The 16290-nt window shown below is 52.8% G+C and overlaps 1 protein-coding gene across 1 annotated transcript; it reads right to left on the reverse strand.

Moving 5' to 3' along the window:
* Positions 1-319: 319 nt before the first annotated feature.
* Col9a2 (collagen type IX alpha 2 chain) lies at positions 320-13989 on the reverse strand. Its single transcript, XM_026412909.2, has 32 exons — positions 13918-13989; positions 12631-12705; positions 11400-11435; positions 11246-11308; positions 10003-10056; positions 9849-9884; positions 9729-9752; positions 9328-9381; positions 8933-8986; positions 8777-8824; positions 8523-8579; positions 8392-8445; positions 8005-8058; positions 7320-7373; positions 7175-7228; positions 7013-7066; positions 5823-5876; positions 5362-5415; positions 5118-5171; positions 4443-4487; positions 4035-4088; positions 3709-3762; positions 3414-3467; positions 3257-3328; positions 3019-3054; positions 2843-2887; positions 2718-2750; positions 2419-2565; positions 2107-2161; positions 1639-1827; positions 906-983; positions 320-519 (listed from the first exon to the last, which is right to left on the reverse strand). Exons 1-32 carry the CDS (start codon positions 13987-13989, stop codon positions 320-322), a joined length of 2067 nt encoding a protein of 688 aa, XP_026268694.1.
* Positions 13990-16290: the final 2301 nt, after the last annotated feature.

Consider the following 16290-nt stretch of genomic DNA (forward strand, 5'->3'; position numbering starts at 1 on the left):
GTCCCAAGGACAAGATGGCCAGTGGAGAATGGAACAGATAAAGGAGACATTTGGTAACATCCAAAATCGTGCTCCAGAAGGAAAGCCATCCTGTCCATACTGTTCCCTTTGGAGTGTCCACTCTCTGGTGACAGTTGACCTGTCAGCTACCTTTTCACTCTGATGCTCTCTCTTCCTTTTCCCCATGTTTTAGAACTTCTGTCCTTAGGACCACTGAGTCCCAGACAGAAGGTCCTGGGAAAGCTAGTTTCCTGGGCTGGAGTGTCTGTCCACTTCAAGGGGACCCAGGATGCCTGTGGGCTGTGTTCTGTGCTGCTGTTCATGGCCCCTTGATGGATCCCGGCTCAGTGAGTCGGGCTGAGGCATAGGCTGAAGCCCCCAGGCAGGCTGCAGGCTCACAGAAACCTGGCAGTCCCACAGGGCCTGGCAGGCCAGGTCGGCCTGCTTCTCCTGGAGCCCCTGGGGACCCTCTGTCTCCATCCTTGCCGTTGATTGCCTGCCCAGGCCGGCCAGGGAGTCCTATAAAAGAGTCATGTCATTAGGGCCTTCTCCTGACTCAGCTTAGAATTCAGAAGTGGAGAAATAGTTCAGATGGGGAAATGAGGCCAGGGATACCACAGGAAGAAGGGACTCTTCGAAGACAGTGATTCTGAGATTGTCTACTATGCCCAGTTCCCAGTCAGTGAATCTTGGGAACACATGCCTGTCCTTCCCCTTCATGAAGAAACTACATCTCAGGAAGTCCTCAGAGTGCCATTCCACTTCCCAGTCAGCCCCCACCCAGGGACTCCTGGGTGCTCCAAGTTGGATGAGTGTGAAGCATCCATGGAAGAAACCCAAGTGTCTGTGAGTCATTAATCCCCAAGTTCAGGAACAATTGTAGCCAAGCAGGGCCAAGTTCTTACCTGGGATCCCTGGGGGCCCAGGCATCCCAGGGTGCCCACGCCCTACTTCTCCTTGGTCACCCTTCTCTCCACGCTTTCCTGCAGACAAAAAAAGGGGTCTTAGTTTTTCAAAATTTGGAAAATGTTTTTCCCACCTGGTTTGATATTTAATTCATGTTTTACATACAGCAATTATTCCAATTTTGTGCCAGTTCAAAATAGGGGAAAGCTGGAAATGACCACCTAGGGCTGGTTAAATAAAGAGAGGTCCAGACAAAGGATGGAAGACTATGCATCTGATAAAGTTACTTACAGGAAAACATGCAATGACAATATCTAGCATTTACCAAGCAGTAAACTAAGAACAACTCTAAATTACTGCTAAAGGTAATCCCCACTAAACACTATGAGGTCAGTACTATTAACATGTCCATTTCACAAATGATAAACCTTAGGCCCAGAGAAATTAATGGGTAACTTGTTCAGGGTACATAGTGAGCAAGTGGCAGAGTCTGGATTCTATCTGCAGAGACATGGAAAGATGATGTTTATGGGGTTACCAGTAAATAAATAACCTTCCCAAAGCTATAAACAGTGCATTGTTTTCCATCAGTGTGGTTTGGGGGAAGAGCCCAGGGGTGTCTACTCCACAGTCTGACTGAGTTAGGGGTGGGGAACAGGAGGTTGAACTTCAGCCAGCCTTGGCCAAATTCCCACTGCCCAGCCCACACTCCCTTCAGAGAACAGCACTCACCCTTGGGCCCAGTATTGCCAATCTGACCCACAGCTCCCACGAGTCCTGGAATTCCTCGAGGGCCAGGGTGCCCATTCGGGCCCTGCTTGCCTGGGTATCCAGGCGGGCCAGGTGGTCCTGGAGGACCCATCATCCCAACTGAGCCAAGGGCTTCCCGCTTGGCACTCACAGCCACCTCTGCCAGTTGCTCTGGAGGGAGAGAGGGGAAAGAGGTCTATGAGATGGAAGGCAGAGCATCCTGATGGCCCCTGGCCTCTAGGTCTACAAATTGAAAAGTCCCACTTTTAAGTTCCCTTTTCTTAAGGCCCTGTCCAGAGTGATATATCCAGATTTCCTGCAGCTCCTTGGAGGTAGAACTGGAATGAGCACTTGGGACTCCAGATCTCTGGCAAGACCACATGGAGAGGCTCCTGAAGGATGCCCAAGCCCTGAAATGGGCTATGGGGAGGGGTTATCCCCTCCTCTCACCTTGCATCATCTTCAGCACCACATCTTCGATGTGCTGGTCACTAGCAGCTCGGCCCTGAAGGCAGAGAAAGTCTTTCAGGAAGAAGCCTCTGGTTGCCACGATGCCCCTCCTGCAGCTTCTGACCCCCTCCAGATCCCTTATCTTCCCAGAAAGGATTTTTGTTTCTGACTGAAACCCCTTCTGCTTCCTTCCCCAGCATCCTTACCCCATGAGCCAGCCTCAGGGAAGCCAGCGGGCCTCTGGGAACTTCCAGACTTTGGGGGATTAGAGATCTAACTAGCAGAACCCCTCTGCCCTGGGGGCCAACTTACCGCCACGCCCTGTCTCCCTGGCAGTCCTGGCACGCCTCGGTCTCCAGCCTGTCCTCGAGGGCCAGGCAGCCCTGGGTAACCCTGCACCCCTGGGGCGCCAGCATCCCCGCTGGGGCCAGGGTAGCCCTGCTCTCCACGGACTCCTGGCTGCAGGGGGCGGGGCAGAGACAGCGCCCGGTGAGACTGCGCCAGGCTAGGTTAGGGGCGGGGAGCGGAGGGGATGGGAAGGTCGGGAGGAGGAGGTCCCAGGGCAGCCCAGGGAAGTGCGGTAACCTCAGGGAAGGGAGAGTGTGACTCACCTGTCCCTTGGGCCCCGGCTCACCAGATTCGCCCTGCACGTACAGGGAGCACAGTCATATCAGGCGGTGGGTACTCTGGGGTACAAAAGCCCTCGCTTCCCGCCACCCCCGCACTACCCACTCACCTTCTCGCCTTTCTCCCCCGGGAGGCCGGCCACCCCCGGGTCTCCCTGCAGAGAAAGAGTCTCGGGTCAGGTGCAGTGGGGATGTGAAGTGGGGCGGCGCCACCAAGCCTAGGGTAGACAACCTGATGCCCCAAGCTCGGGACCCCACGAAGACTGAACGGGGCACTGGGACTCACCACTCCGCCGCGGGGCCCGGGCTTTCCTGGGGAGCCCTAGAGAAAGCAAGACGAAGGGCTTGGGGAATCTCCCCTCCAGGGAGGGGAGGGGCCACAGGGTCCCCCCAGGATCCCAAGTCCTGGGCCCGCTGTTGGAGCGCTTAAGATCTAACTAAGCTCCCCCAGCGCCCCTCCCCCAGCCCCCTCCCCCAGTTTTGGGGCTGCATTCCCAGAAATTTTCCAGCCCCATTTGGTGCACCTTATCTCCCTTGATGCCTGGCAAGCCTTGGGGTCCTGGGATTCCAGGGGGTCCCTGCTCTCCCTTGGGGCCCTGAGGAGAAAAGAAAAGAGAGTAGTAAATAAACTGAAGTGCCCAGATATGCCCCCAGCAGCCCCCTTTAGTTGGCTATGCTCACCTGTCGTCCTTGGGGACCTGGCTGTCCCACTGGCCCCCTTTCACCCTGGTCACCCTGAAATGGAAAGAGAAGGTCATGCCCTGGCTTTCTGCAGGGGTAGCCACCCCCTGCCAGGCCCCAGACCTTGGCAGGGTCAACTGTCCTCCATTCCTGCTGTCACCAGCAGGGGGTCCTTTGCTCCATTTCACAGACCAGCAAATTGAGGTGTTGCCAGAGAGAGGACCCAGATCCTGAATCTACTAGTGCCAGCTGCTGCAAGTACTCCAGGGGAGGGACCACTGCACCAGACACTTACCTTCTGTCCCACGATGCCCCGAGGACCAATTTCTCCTCTGGGTCCTGGCTCTCCCTGAAGGAAGGAGAAATTGGGGATACACAGTAGGCCTAATAGGACCTATGGGTCACCCCTCCCCACCCATAGATCTCAGCTAATTAGCTTCAATTAGGAAATGGGCTCAGAAAGGAGAAAGGTGGTTAGTGGGTCAGGACAGACACCCAACTAACCCAGAGTGCTCCTCAGATTGGGGCTCCATCCCATGACCTCACTCTGGCCCCACTGAGTGCAAAGCCCTCAGACCTAGAAGAGCCAAAGGCCCCTGTGTCAGTGGATAGGGCACTTACCTCCTTTCCAGGGGGACCAGAAAATCCAGGGAGACCCTGCTGGCCAGGCTCACCCTGCAGGAAAACAATTTTCAGGTTACTCTGGATGACCCAGTTGGCCCTTGGCCTCAGCCCAATGAACACTGAATACAGTCTGCAACCAAATGTATAGGGGAGGGGGAGAGGATGTTCTTGGACAAGTTCTCTGTGTTTGTTTTTCCTCTAGATTTAAAGCCATGCCATCCAGTCTCCACTAAGGCAGGCCAAGGGTGAGCTGGTAGTGGGAGAGCAAGGCGAGAGATAATTTGCATTCAGGCTGATTCAAGAGCCTTGGTTGACCTTGCAGTCATTAAGCCATGCCCATTCCCTGCCCTCCAGCTCCCTTGCTCACGTGGAACCAATTCTGCTCCCAGCTGGGGGTCACCTTACCTTATCTCCAGGACCTCCTTTTGTCCCTGGCTGGCCCGGCACACCCTGCCAAGAGAAATAGACATCAGTTTCTACCCTGGCACAAGGGAACCCCAAGTACCTGTTGCTTTGCTTCCCATCCCGAATCCAGATTTCCTCTGTTCCAGGGAGGGAGCTGAACAGAAAACCCAGGCGTGGAGTCAAAAACTTGACTGTATTTTCCACCCCTGCCCTGAGGCCTGGTGGGAGAAGGAAAGGGTTACAGAGACTGAATTGCCTACCAGGGCCTGTGTCCAGGGGGAAAAGATGAGCACCTTTGTATGTATCTAGGCCCACAGTGAGTGCCTGCAGGCACAGGCCGGACCCACAAGAAGTGGTAAGGAGGCAAGACGTGGTGATACAGCAAGAAACCAGGTGTAGGGGCTAGGGATGTGGCTCAGTGGTAGAGTGCTTGCCTAGCATATGTGAGGCACTGGGTTTGATTCTCAGCACCATAAACAAATAAATAAAATAAAGGTAATATGTCCATCTACAACTAAAAAAAATTTTTTTTTTTAATGAGAGACCAGGTGAGATTTCAATCTCATCAGCCACTCATGCCCTCATAGGGAGGTGGGCGACAGAGTGCTTGACTTCCCGGTCTGAGGAGAAGCAACTTGTCCACAGGCAACCCCTGTGGCTCTACCTGATACTTACTGCTAAGCCCTGGTGGCCTGGGCTTCCTGGTCGTCCTGCCTGTCCTACGTGGCCCTGAAGAGACAAGGAATCAGAAGCACAAATTAGAACTGCAGCTAAGGGTCCATGGCTTCCACCCCAGTGCAGGTAGGGAAACAGATCAGAGGCAAGAAGAGATGTTCCAGAGACACTACAGAGGATTCCCAACTCCAAGGCCCCCAGGATCATGTGAGGGGACTCAAAGCCCAGCAGTTCCCACTCTTACCTTCATACCAGGTATGCCTGGGGTTCCATCCTTGCCATCGATGCCTGGGGGGCCCTGCTCAGGAGGACAGTTCAAGGGAGACTCACAATGGGAATATTCCTGGAGTCAGACCACCCACACATGACCCTCTGTGGCAGCTGCAATATGCAGGTAGGAAAGGGGTCTGCCCATCTCAGGAAACCTTACTAGCCAACTGGGGGAGGGGAGCTGAAGTGGGAAACTCCACAGTCCCTCCTTCATGTGGATGAGTACTCCACATGGAACAAGTTCCCCAGGATCTCTCCTATAGCATCACCCCTATTTATGATTGAAGAAACTAAGGCACAGAAAAGGAGAACTTCCCAGATTTCAGAGCCAGCCTGCATGCAGCAGAGTTCGAATTCAGGCTCTTCTTCCAGGGGTTTAGACAAACTGACCCAACCCTGTCCACATGGGTCAGGGACTGGGTCTCTGGCACTTACAGTTGCTCCCTTTGGGCCTGTTATCCCTTGGGGTCCTGGAGCACCTTGGCTACCCTGCAAAGTAAATAGAGATCACATCACCTTCAGGATATGGAGCCCCTGCCTAGCTGCACAGAGAGGGGTACAGCTGAGATCTGTAGCCTCTGGGTTCCAGAGTACCTGTGGCACAGACCATCCTGTGTTCCTCTGAAGGAGAGGAACTTAGAACCAGGAGGAGGGTGTAGAGGTCAGTGCCAAGCAATGGGGCTAGACTGGGTTCGGCTCTGCAGGAATAGGGATTACTAAGTGATGTTAAAGAATAGTTGTTTGTCAGACACAGTGAGGCATGCCTGTAATCCCAGCAATTTAGGAGGATTTCAAGTTCCAATTTAGGGAAGCCCTAGGGTTAGAGTTAAAGTTTAAAAGGGGGATGAAGGTTTAGTTCAGTGGTCAAGCACCCCTGAGTTTAATCCCCAGTAGTAGGAGAAGAATATTTCTTTATTTTGTTAGTTATAATAATGATGTGGTTCTGTGAGAAAACGTTCTTATTTTTAGAGATACATTCTGAAGTGTTTAGGAGTGAAATGACACAATGCCAAGGATTTGCTTGAGAACCTCAGAGCAAAACAATAAATAACAAATGAAGGAAGAAGGGGAAGGGGGACAGATGAAGTGTGTATGGCAAAATGTCAAAAACTGTGGAACCCACGAGACTGCCATATGGGAGTCATTATAACATTCTCTCTACTTTTATGCATATTTTAAAATTTGCATTAAAAATAAAATAATAATGAAATAGCTAACTGTGCTTTTTGTTCAAATTTTCTGTAAACTTAAAACTGCTCAGAAAAAGTCTACTAATTAAAAAGAAGAAGAGTGAGGAGAACCAGCATCCAACCAAATCCCATTAGCCCCATGGCTGATTTGCTGGAATTTCATTGTCTGGCCCCAGTGACCCTGGGACTGGATCCCATGGCTTCTCCTAAAATCTGAATTTGGGCCAACTGGGCTCTTGGCACAGATGGTCTGAACCATCCCCACACAGTCGCACACACACACATACATACTCGTGTGTGTGTGTGTGTGTGTGTGTGTGTGTGTGTGTGTGAATGTGTGAGTGTGTGTATACATACACCAGCCTTGAGGGGAATAGAATTCTGCCCAGTAGTCTCCAGGGGCACTGGCTAGACAATGGGTGCCTGAGAACTTACCACATCACCCTTCTCCCCAGCTCGACCTGGTGGCCCTCTTGGACCTTCCTCACCCTGGCAATAAGGAACAACAATATAGGTCACATGGGTTCAAGGGGAGCAGTACCCACTCTGTAGCCCTAAGGGTTCCAGCCTGGCTCCAGGGGACACGAGCAGTCTTACCGGTGACCCAGGAGCACCAATGGAGCCCACCATGCCTTTATACCCACGAAGACCCTGGGGAGAGAAAAGGGTTGAGGTCAGTCCTGGCTGGACCTCAGAGGGCTGGTCATAGCAGCTCTTGCAGGACACACCTAGATTTACTTACCGTTTCTCCCTTAGGTCCTGCCATTCCTGGGTAGCCCCTAATGCCCTGGGGACCCTGTCAAAGCAAAAATTATAAAAAGGCAATTACAAGGCCCATTTCATGATATCTTTTTGGACCCCCCTAGCCCTTTTCACAATGCCCCTTTGAAGTAGGCAACATAGTCCCTATCTTGTAGAAGGGAAATCTCATTTGAAGACTCAGAAATGGAGAGGGACTGACCACGGCCACTTGGCCACTTGAAGGACAATGGCAGAACCTGGACTTCAGCTAGGCCTTCCAGCTGACAGCTTTGGTTCCTGTCCCCTAATTCCTGAAAGCCTCAGTCTCCTTCTTCCTACTCAGAAATACTCCCAACTGGACACAGGTCTATTTTTTTTTTTTTTTTGCAGGGGGCAGGGGGGTTACCAGGGATTGAACTCAGGGGCACTCAACCACTAAGCCACATCCCAGCCCTATTTTGTATTTTATTTAGAGACAAGGTCTCACTGAGTTGCTTAGTCCCTTGCCATTTCTGAGGGTGGCTTTGAATTTGTGATCCTCCTGCCTCAGCCTCCCGAGCCTCTAGAATTACAGGTATGTGCTCGGCTGGACACAGGCCTCTTATAAACTAGAGGCCTGAGCAGGGTAATGACCCCATCAAGGGCTCCCAGGAAGAAAGAGGCCACTGGGGAAAGGTGTTTCTTACCGGCGGTCCAGGGATGCCTTGCTCTCCAGAGGCACCCACATCTCCCTTGGGACCCTAAAAAACAAAGATGAATTATCAGACAGGCAGGCAGGTAAAGAGACAAATATAGAGACAAGCAAAGATACCAGTCACCTTTCCTAGCACAGGCATATAGGAAGGACCTTTAGACCATGCAGTTCCACATCACAGGTGGGAAAATGAGACCACACAAAGAGAAGGGACTTGCCCAGAGACACATTGGTCTGGAACATAATCTTCCTGCCTCCCAGCTCAAGGCTCTGTACCCTAGACCCATGGAACAGGGGAAGAGATGAAAAATGGGGACAGGCTGCTGTAGGATTGTCTCCATCTAGCCACCATCTCATGGTCCTCTGCCCTTAGACTCACCGGCTTTCCCTGGCGGCCAGGATCACCCAGAATCCCCCGTCTGCCAGGATGCCCCTGAAGGGAAGGAATGAACTCAGCAGGAGGTCTCTTCCCAAAAGCTTGCTTCTCCCTCTCAGAACAAGGGCTCTTACCTTTACTCCCTGCAGCCCTGGGGGCCCTTTCACACCAGCTGGACAGTTGGTTGGACACTGGAAAGAAAATCCAACAGGACCCCCAGGTAACTTGCCTGGCTCAGGCCAGCTGGTCAGTGCATCTCCATTTTGCCAACTCCTTAAACAGTTTCCCAGTTCACCTGGCTGAATCTCTACCACTGCCCCTCCTCACTACCCATAGACCCTATCTCCATGACACCCTCATCAGCCTTGTCCCAGACCCCACTTCTCACCAGGAAGTCAGCGCTGCCTTCTAGGCCCTGAATGGTTCCTGGGCGTCCCTAAGAGGAAATGTATGAAGATGGAACCTGAGCAGACCCTTTCCCACTCCAAGCCACTTCCCCAGGAGCAAATGGCCATGTGGGGGAGGGGAGTCTGAGGACACTAACCGGTTTCCCAGGGGGGCCTGGGGGCCCTGATGGTCCCTCTGGTCCTGGATCCCCCTGGAAGCAAAACAGGCCCAAATCATACTACCATCCAGTCTTCCCAGCTCCATCTTCTGGTTCCTGCCACTGCCCTGTCCACCCTGCCTTCCAAGACACTTCCTGAGAGTCATTACATGGGGAGATCAAGCAGATTGGCAGAGGATGGTACCAGCCCTTAACCTTCCTGAAAGTCGTGCTTCAGGGTAGACTCAGCAGGAAAAGTTTCTGCCCTAAACCTGGAGGACCGCCCCCCACAACCACCCCACTGGCTAGAGGCAGGTCCAGAAACTATCTGGAGTCCACCCAAGTTTGCCAGCCTGGAGACAGAGAGCAAGAGGCAGAGTGAGGCTGGGACTCACCTTGGGGCCTGGGATTCCAATCTCACCAGGGAGGCCAACAGGTCCTGGAGGTCCCTAGGGAGCAGAAATATGGCTGTCCAGGATGCCCCAGAGCATCAATCCATCCAGGGCAGGAAAGTAGGGATAAGCACCCAAGGCCCTTTCTCCACTATGACTTTTATCAACACCAGAGAGACTAACAGACTGGGGCTTGAAGGATCAAAAAATTTCATATACTTGATGTCTGCCCTGGAGTTCGTGGACAGGCACAGAGTGGGCTAGCAGCGTCTCCAAAGCCAGGCCATTCCTGGCACTATCATAGCATGCTGGCCCCTCCCCATGAAAACTATGCTAGAAGTCCTACTGTTGTCCCCTCCTTCTCTGGGAGTCCCGGGGACCCTGCTGCATCCCTGAGGACTTACAGGAGGTCCAGCAAAACCAGGGCCCTGGAACAGAAGAAAAGGAAATTGGGTTCATGGCTCTCTCTGCAGGTCCTTTCTACCCACAGAGGGTCCCTAGTAGCCCTTGCATATTGTACTTACTGGCAGGCCAGGGGGGCCTGGGAGCCCGGGTTGGCCCTGGAAGAACAATGGGAGAGGATTAGAGACTGGGTCTCTTGGGTCCCTGCTCCTTTCTACTGTAGCCTCTTCCAAACTCCAGGCCTAGGTTGCCCACACTGAGTCCCTAGCTACTTACCTTGACTCCAGGAGTCCCCACAGAACCAGGCTCCCCTTTGGCTCCAGTTACACCCTAGGGAAGAAAGAGAAGGTAGGACAACATGCTCCCTGACCTGGGGGAAAGAGAAGTTTCAGGGGACTCTCTTGACTGGACAGAGGCTTCCTTTCATCATACCCCATGAAGGCCTAGGGACCTTAACACACTTCCTTTCCCCTTTCCCTGGTTCCCTGGGAAGCTATGAAAAGAACAATTATCCTCTTTTAAAAAAATATTTATTTTTTAGGTGTAGATGGACATAACACAATGCCTTTATTTTCATGTGGTGCTGAGGATCGAACCTGGGTCCCGCCCATGCTAGACAAGTGCTCTACAGATGAGCCACAATCCCAGCCCCAATTATCCTCTTTTGAAAGAGGAGAAACTAAGGCCTGAAGACTTGCTGGCCTAGGTTTTATGTCTCCCAGTTTAGAAGTCTAGGAGACCTAGGAGCCTGTGCTGCCGATAAACTTGATGTCTGCCCTAAAGACTTTTCTGATCCTGAGTTTTCTTATCTGCAAATTGAGTTGATTATGTTTCCTATCTGGGATGGATGTGAGAACCAATGTGCTGGTAGAAGGCAATGTAATTGGTAATCTTTGTGGAGGTGTATACAAGTTGGGAGGGGCCCTGATAACCGGTCCCAGCCTTGGTCACACCTCTTGAGCCAGCAGGGCAGAGGCAACTCATGGGTGCCCCTCCTTCCTCCCATTCCGGTGACTGATCTAAATGTACCCCCCAGTAGATATCTGTCCTCTTCCCCTTGGGACTGGCTGTGTCTAGTATCCTATAGCTTTGAGGGCTCTTGGGAGCTCTGTGGTACCAACTAAATGATGTTCCTCTTCTGAGTTGTGCCTTGGATATTGGAGGGGATCCGGATGGATAAAGGAGGAAAGGGTATGGCACACAAGGTTAGCCCCACCTGGTGTATTCAGACTGATCCCCGGATGCCAGAAACGTGAGACTAAGTTCTGATACTGCAGACAAGCAGGAAAACTCTGAACCCTACAGAAAACAGAGCCCTTCTCTGGACCCCAGTTGGATTCAGTGGTGTGAGGTTCCAGTGAGCTCACAAGTCATATGAAGGTAAAGGGGAGGCTTACAGCTGAACATTCTCCATCCTGATGCCCACTCTGAACAGAAGATGAGCGAAGAAGCCAGAACCAGGCTCTGGAAGTCAATAGGCTGAGCCCTACCCTGCCCTGCCCAGTGTTCAGGTACTCACATCAATCCCAGGCTTCCCATCGGGCCCATCTGGCCCAGGTTTGCCAGGCTCTCCCTTGGATCCCTTAAAAATAGAGATGGAGCAAATATTAGCTAAAGGAGAGCAAGAACTGGGAGAATTAAAAGTGAGAATTCAAAAGCAAAAAAGCACTCACCGGAGGGCCAGCTTTCCCAGGGGGTCCCTTGTCACCCTGCAAGATTCAAGTTGATGAGACAACACTGACTCATGCTTCCCCAGTGAGCACCCCTGGTTGGCCAGTACCAAAGGCACATCTCCTCAAGCTCCTTTCTTCTGTTCTGAGTCCCCTCAGTCTGGTATTTTCTGGGAAAATAGCCCCCTTTTCCTCCAAGACATTTGTAGGTTCATTGAAACCAACCCCAGGCAGCTGGAGAGGGGGATATCCACATGCAGGGGGTTTAGTAATGCTGCTGTTGTTAAGGTGTCAGTTCTGAGGCCTGCAACTGGGCTGAGGGCTCTAAGGTAGCAGGGAGAGCTGACCCTCTAGGACTTGGGCAACTGTGGGGAAAAAGGGGGCAGGACTTTTAGAGAAGGTGGGGAGGAGTGAGGTGAGCTGCTGCTCCATTCTGGACTGTCAGATGAAACTAGAGGCTGGGGCAGGGGCAAGGACGAAGGGGGCCAAGAAGGGGTAGATCCAAAATGTTCCCAAGGAGGGAAGGACCTCTTTTCCAGTGACAAAGGACCTTTGGTGAAGACAGTCAGGGCCGGTGGAGTAAGATTCTGCCCCAGAGAGGCCCCCAGGCATTCCTGAGCCTGCAGTAGCTTGGGCCTGGCCGGGGCCCAACTCCCTGGGTTTGGGGGTGGGGACACCATGCTGAATAGAAGTCTGTCCAGACGGTAAACATAGAGCTGACCTCCTGGGGGAGCCCCCAGAATGAGGTTTTTAACCCTCACCATGCTAGGGAGGGCAGGGGAACAAGCCCAGATGATTCTAAATTGCGGAAGAAAAAAGGAAAGGGAAGAGACGGGAGTGTGGCCCCAGTTAGCGGGTCCGATCAAGGCTCCCAGTTATCCTGTAGAGGCGTCTAGGTGTGCCGGGGCGGCGCGAGAGGTTAAGGCGTCTCCTACTCCAAAAGGAGAGGAAAGGAAGGGAGGGGGATAAGGACTCGCTGTGAGCTGTGGTCGTCAGACCGAACAGCGCTCCCTTGTCTGAGGGCGGCTATAACGGGCTCTGCATTTCAGAACTGGGTTGAGGTTTCTGCGGAACAAACAGGCTCCTTGTGGTGCGGGTCGGTGCCGCCTACTGGCGACGGGGGGCACTACAACGTCAGACACATGCTCCCCCATCCCCACCCCATTTCCATCACTCATAAAGTTCTCCTTTGTCCGCCGCCTCCCTTCCCCCTTCCGTCCCAAGTTAGACTCACGTCGATGCCATCAGATCCAGGTACTCCTGGCGGCCCAGGAGGGCCTGGGGGCCCGGGCTCTCCCGGCGGTCCTCTCTGAAAACACAGGCAAGGGTGCAGCCCTCAGTGCAGGATGTTGGGCGTCCCAAGGATTGCAAACGACCCTGGGAGCCGTGTCCTAGTATCGTAACTCCCCTGGTAAAGGGAGCTAGCTCTTCAGGGAGCCACGAGCTCCTGTTTGTTTAGAGCCTACTATGCACTAGGTACTGTGTACCAACCATTACGTCGATTATCTTATTAAATGCTCAGAACTCTCCGGCGAATTCTATTAAGGGCCGCAATTTGACAGCGAAGAAACAGGCACAGAAAGATTAAAGGTTTGTGGACGATTCCTTCCACTGTAACAAGTTGTCCTAGGGCTGTCTTAATGGGGAACAGATGGAGATGCTGGCGGCTCAAGTAAATCACGCATGACACGCATAGTGGTGCCTACCCGGACTTTGATCCTCAATGAATAGTAGCTCGTATTGTTACTTTTGGAGGAACAACAGGTATAGGAGGCGAATTGGCATCTCCTTCTCTCCCCTTGGTGCAAGTAAAACCCCATAGGAAAGTGGAGGAGGCATAGAGAAAGGAGACTTAGGGAGGGGAAGGTGTACTCTCTTCCCACTGGGAGCACCCTGATCTTTCTTCCTTGAAGTGCTCCTCTTACCCAGCAAGCCCTGACTTAGACAGGGGGTCCCACGCGTGCTAGGTGCCCATGCCCTCCCGGGGCCGGGAAGTGCCAGGATGGCGCACCGCAGGAGAGCTGCGACCCGTGCCGGCACCAGACAGCGCGGACTGTATCCTACCAGCGCAAGGGTCGCGTTAGGTGCCCGCACCCCCAGCCGACACTAGGAAACGAGGACCCGCGCGGGTGGGCAGGAGAAGCCTCAGCCCGGCGACAGCGGCGTCTGGCTGGAGCCGGCCCGCCCCGGGAGGTGGCGGGGGTGGAGGCTCTGTAGCCGGGTCAATGGGCAGCATTGTCTTCCCCGCCACCTGGGCTCCCTCGGCTGCCAGGACTGAGCGTCAGTTCCTGCCCTGCGCTGCCTGTCCCGGGCATCTTGGATCAGGGACCCTCGGGCTCCCCAGCTCATCCACTTTCTTTCACGAAGCCGCCCGCATAGAGGGGCCTGCGCCCTGGACTGTCTACCGCTGTCCCCTCGGGCCAGGGGGTGTCAGTAGAGGGTGGGAGACAGGCAAACTCCCGATCCTGAACCCTGGACCTCGAACCCAGGACCCCGCCACCGGAGCGACCGCGGAACTTACGATCTGAGCCAGGGCGAGCCCGAGCACCTGTAGGAGAATAAGGAGGCCGCGGGGGGCTGCCGCAGCGGCCATAACGCGCGGCGGGTTCTGGAGGATGGGTGCCGGTCCACGCACGCACTGGAGGCGAAGGCTGCTCTCAGGCCCGGCGGGTGGGCCTCCGGAATATGCAGCGAGGCGGGGCGGGGTCTGGCGGGGTCTGTCACCTGAGAGCACCAGTGGAGGGAGGCGGGCGTCCTCCGCCCAGCTCCGCCCTGCTCCGTCTGGCCGTCGGTGCCCACCCCCACCGTTTTCCTGACCAGAGCTTGCCAGGCCCCCAGGAGGGAGACAGGGTCTCCTTTCTCTGTGAGGAGGCAGAGAGGGTTGCTGGGAGACTCCTCCGGCCTGACCTTCAGGGCCAAGCATTTCGCCCCCGACCCGCAGTCCCATCATTTCCCCACCTCCCGGGCTGCCTCTGCTTGTGAGCCCCGGCCCCGGCCAGGTCCTCTCTCCTCCAGGACCCAGGCTTAGAGGCCTCGGGTTTTGCAGACTTTGCAGCAGGGTCTGAGCAGCCTCCATTCATCTTGCTACACTTCTGGGGGCTCTTTCCTCTCCACGGACAATCAAGCCTCTTACATACCAAAGTCCTTTCTAGATCAGCCACCTGGTGAATTTCTCCATCTGCTTCTTTCTTCCTCCTGCTTCATTGCCAACTCTTAAGAATGGTCTGTGCCCACCTCTAAACTTCCTTGGCTCCCTGTTTAGTCCCACCTGGGAGGTCACCAGTGAAGTTCAACCCTCTTTAGTCCTCCAGGGAGGAGGCAGTTGGCAACTCAAACGGCCCTTGACCATTCTGGCCTTCAAGCCTTCCTTGCCCAAGCTTCTGTCATTCAGCCCCCCCTTCTTCTACCATCATATCACTTAAGGATGAGGACATATTCTAAGAAAAGTGTCATTAAGGGGCTGGGGTTATGGCTCAGCGGTAGAGCTCTCACCTCGCACGGGTAAGGCCCTGGGTTTGGTCCTCAAGACCACATAAAAATAAATACATAAATTCAGTTATTAAAAAAGAAAGAAAAGTGTCATTGAGATGATTTGGTCATTGTGCAAACACAGAATGTTAGTTACGTAAACTAAGACAGTAATGATGTCACTAGGCTATATGATCTTTTGAAACCACCTGTGTATATGAGGTCCATGATTGATCAACCTCTTTATGCTAGGCATGACTATTGCCTTACTATTCTGTAGCTCCCTTATGGTGTCTCCAGGACTGGGCCTTCTTCTCATTCATCTTTTTTTTTTTTTTTTTTTTTTTGAGAGAGAGAATTTTAGTATTTATTTTTTAGTTCTCGGCGGACACAACATCTTTGTTGGTATGTGGTGCCGAGGATCGAACCCGGGCCGCACGCATGCCAGGCGAGCGCGCTACCGCTTGAGCCACATCCCCAGTCCCCCTCATTCATCTTTGCCAAGTGATCTCTCCCACGTTCATGGAAACAATCATCGCTTTATTCAATGGCATTTCCAAAGCCTACCTGTGTAAAAGCCTCTGGGTTCTCTTCCCTTCCATTTACTTAACACTGGTAAAGTGCTTTGGAATCTGGCTCTGTCACCAACTGTAGGTATGACCATAGGCACCTCAAACAACATGTATGAAAGTCTTAGTGTTCTCATCTCTAAATTGGGAATAATAATAGTCCTTATCTTAAAGAGTTTGTGCAGATTGAATGAGATGTTGTATGGAGATGCTTAACTTAGCACCAACACATAGTGGGTATTGGTACATTTTAATTATGACTTATTGAGTATTCTATTTTTATCAAGATTGCAATTAGTGTGGGAAAACTGACCATAAGCAGATCAGCTAAAATGGTCAAGAAAAACAGCCTTTGGAAACTCTGCCCCACTCCAGCAGACAGGTTAGTCAAGGGCCTGTGCTTTGAAAGGTGGTCCCAGGATTGAGTTTGCCGGGAAACACTTTAGAGAATTTAACTGCTCTGCTTAACAGAGGGAGGAATAATTTAGAGAGTGTAAGAAGATGAAAGGAGGAAGTGGTGAGAGGGGTGAGGGAGGGATGGTGGACACTGCCAGGAGTCAGTGGGGTAATATATGTAAAGAACTTATAAAAACTGGGATGTCCAAGTTCAACTTTAAGATGTTTTTTTGTTTGTTTGTTTGTTTTGTTTTGTCTTGGTTTGGTGGTTTTTTGGTTGTTGTTTGTTTGTTTGGTACCAGGGATTGAACTCAGGGGCACTTAACCACTGAGCCACATCCCTAGCCCTTTTTTGTATTTTATTTCAAGATAGAGGCTCACTGAATTGCTTAGTGCAATTCATTGTTGAGGCTGGCTTTGAACTCATGATCCTCCTGCCTCAGCCTCCTGAGCTGCTGGGA

Source organism: Urocitellus parryii, chromosome 11, assembly GCF_045843805.1.
Source record: "Urocitellus parryii isolate mUroPar1 chromosome 11, mUroPar1.hap1, whole genome shotgun sequence".
Taxonomy (NCBI): Eukaryota; Metazoa; Chordata; class Mammalia; order Rodentia; family Sciuridae; genus Urocitellus; species Urocitellus parryii.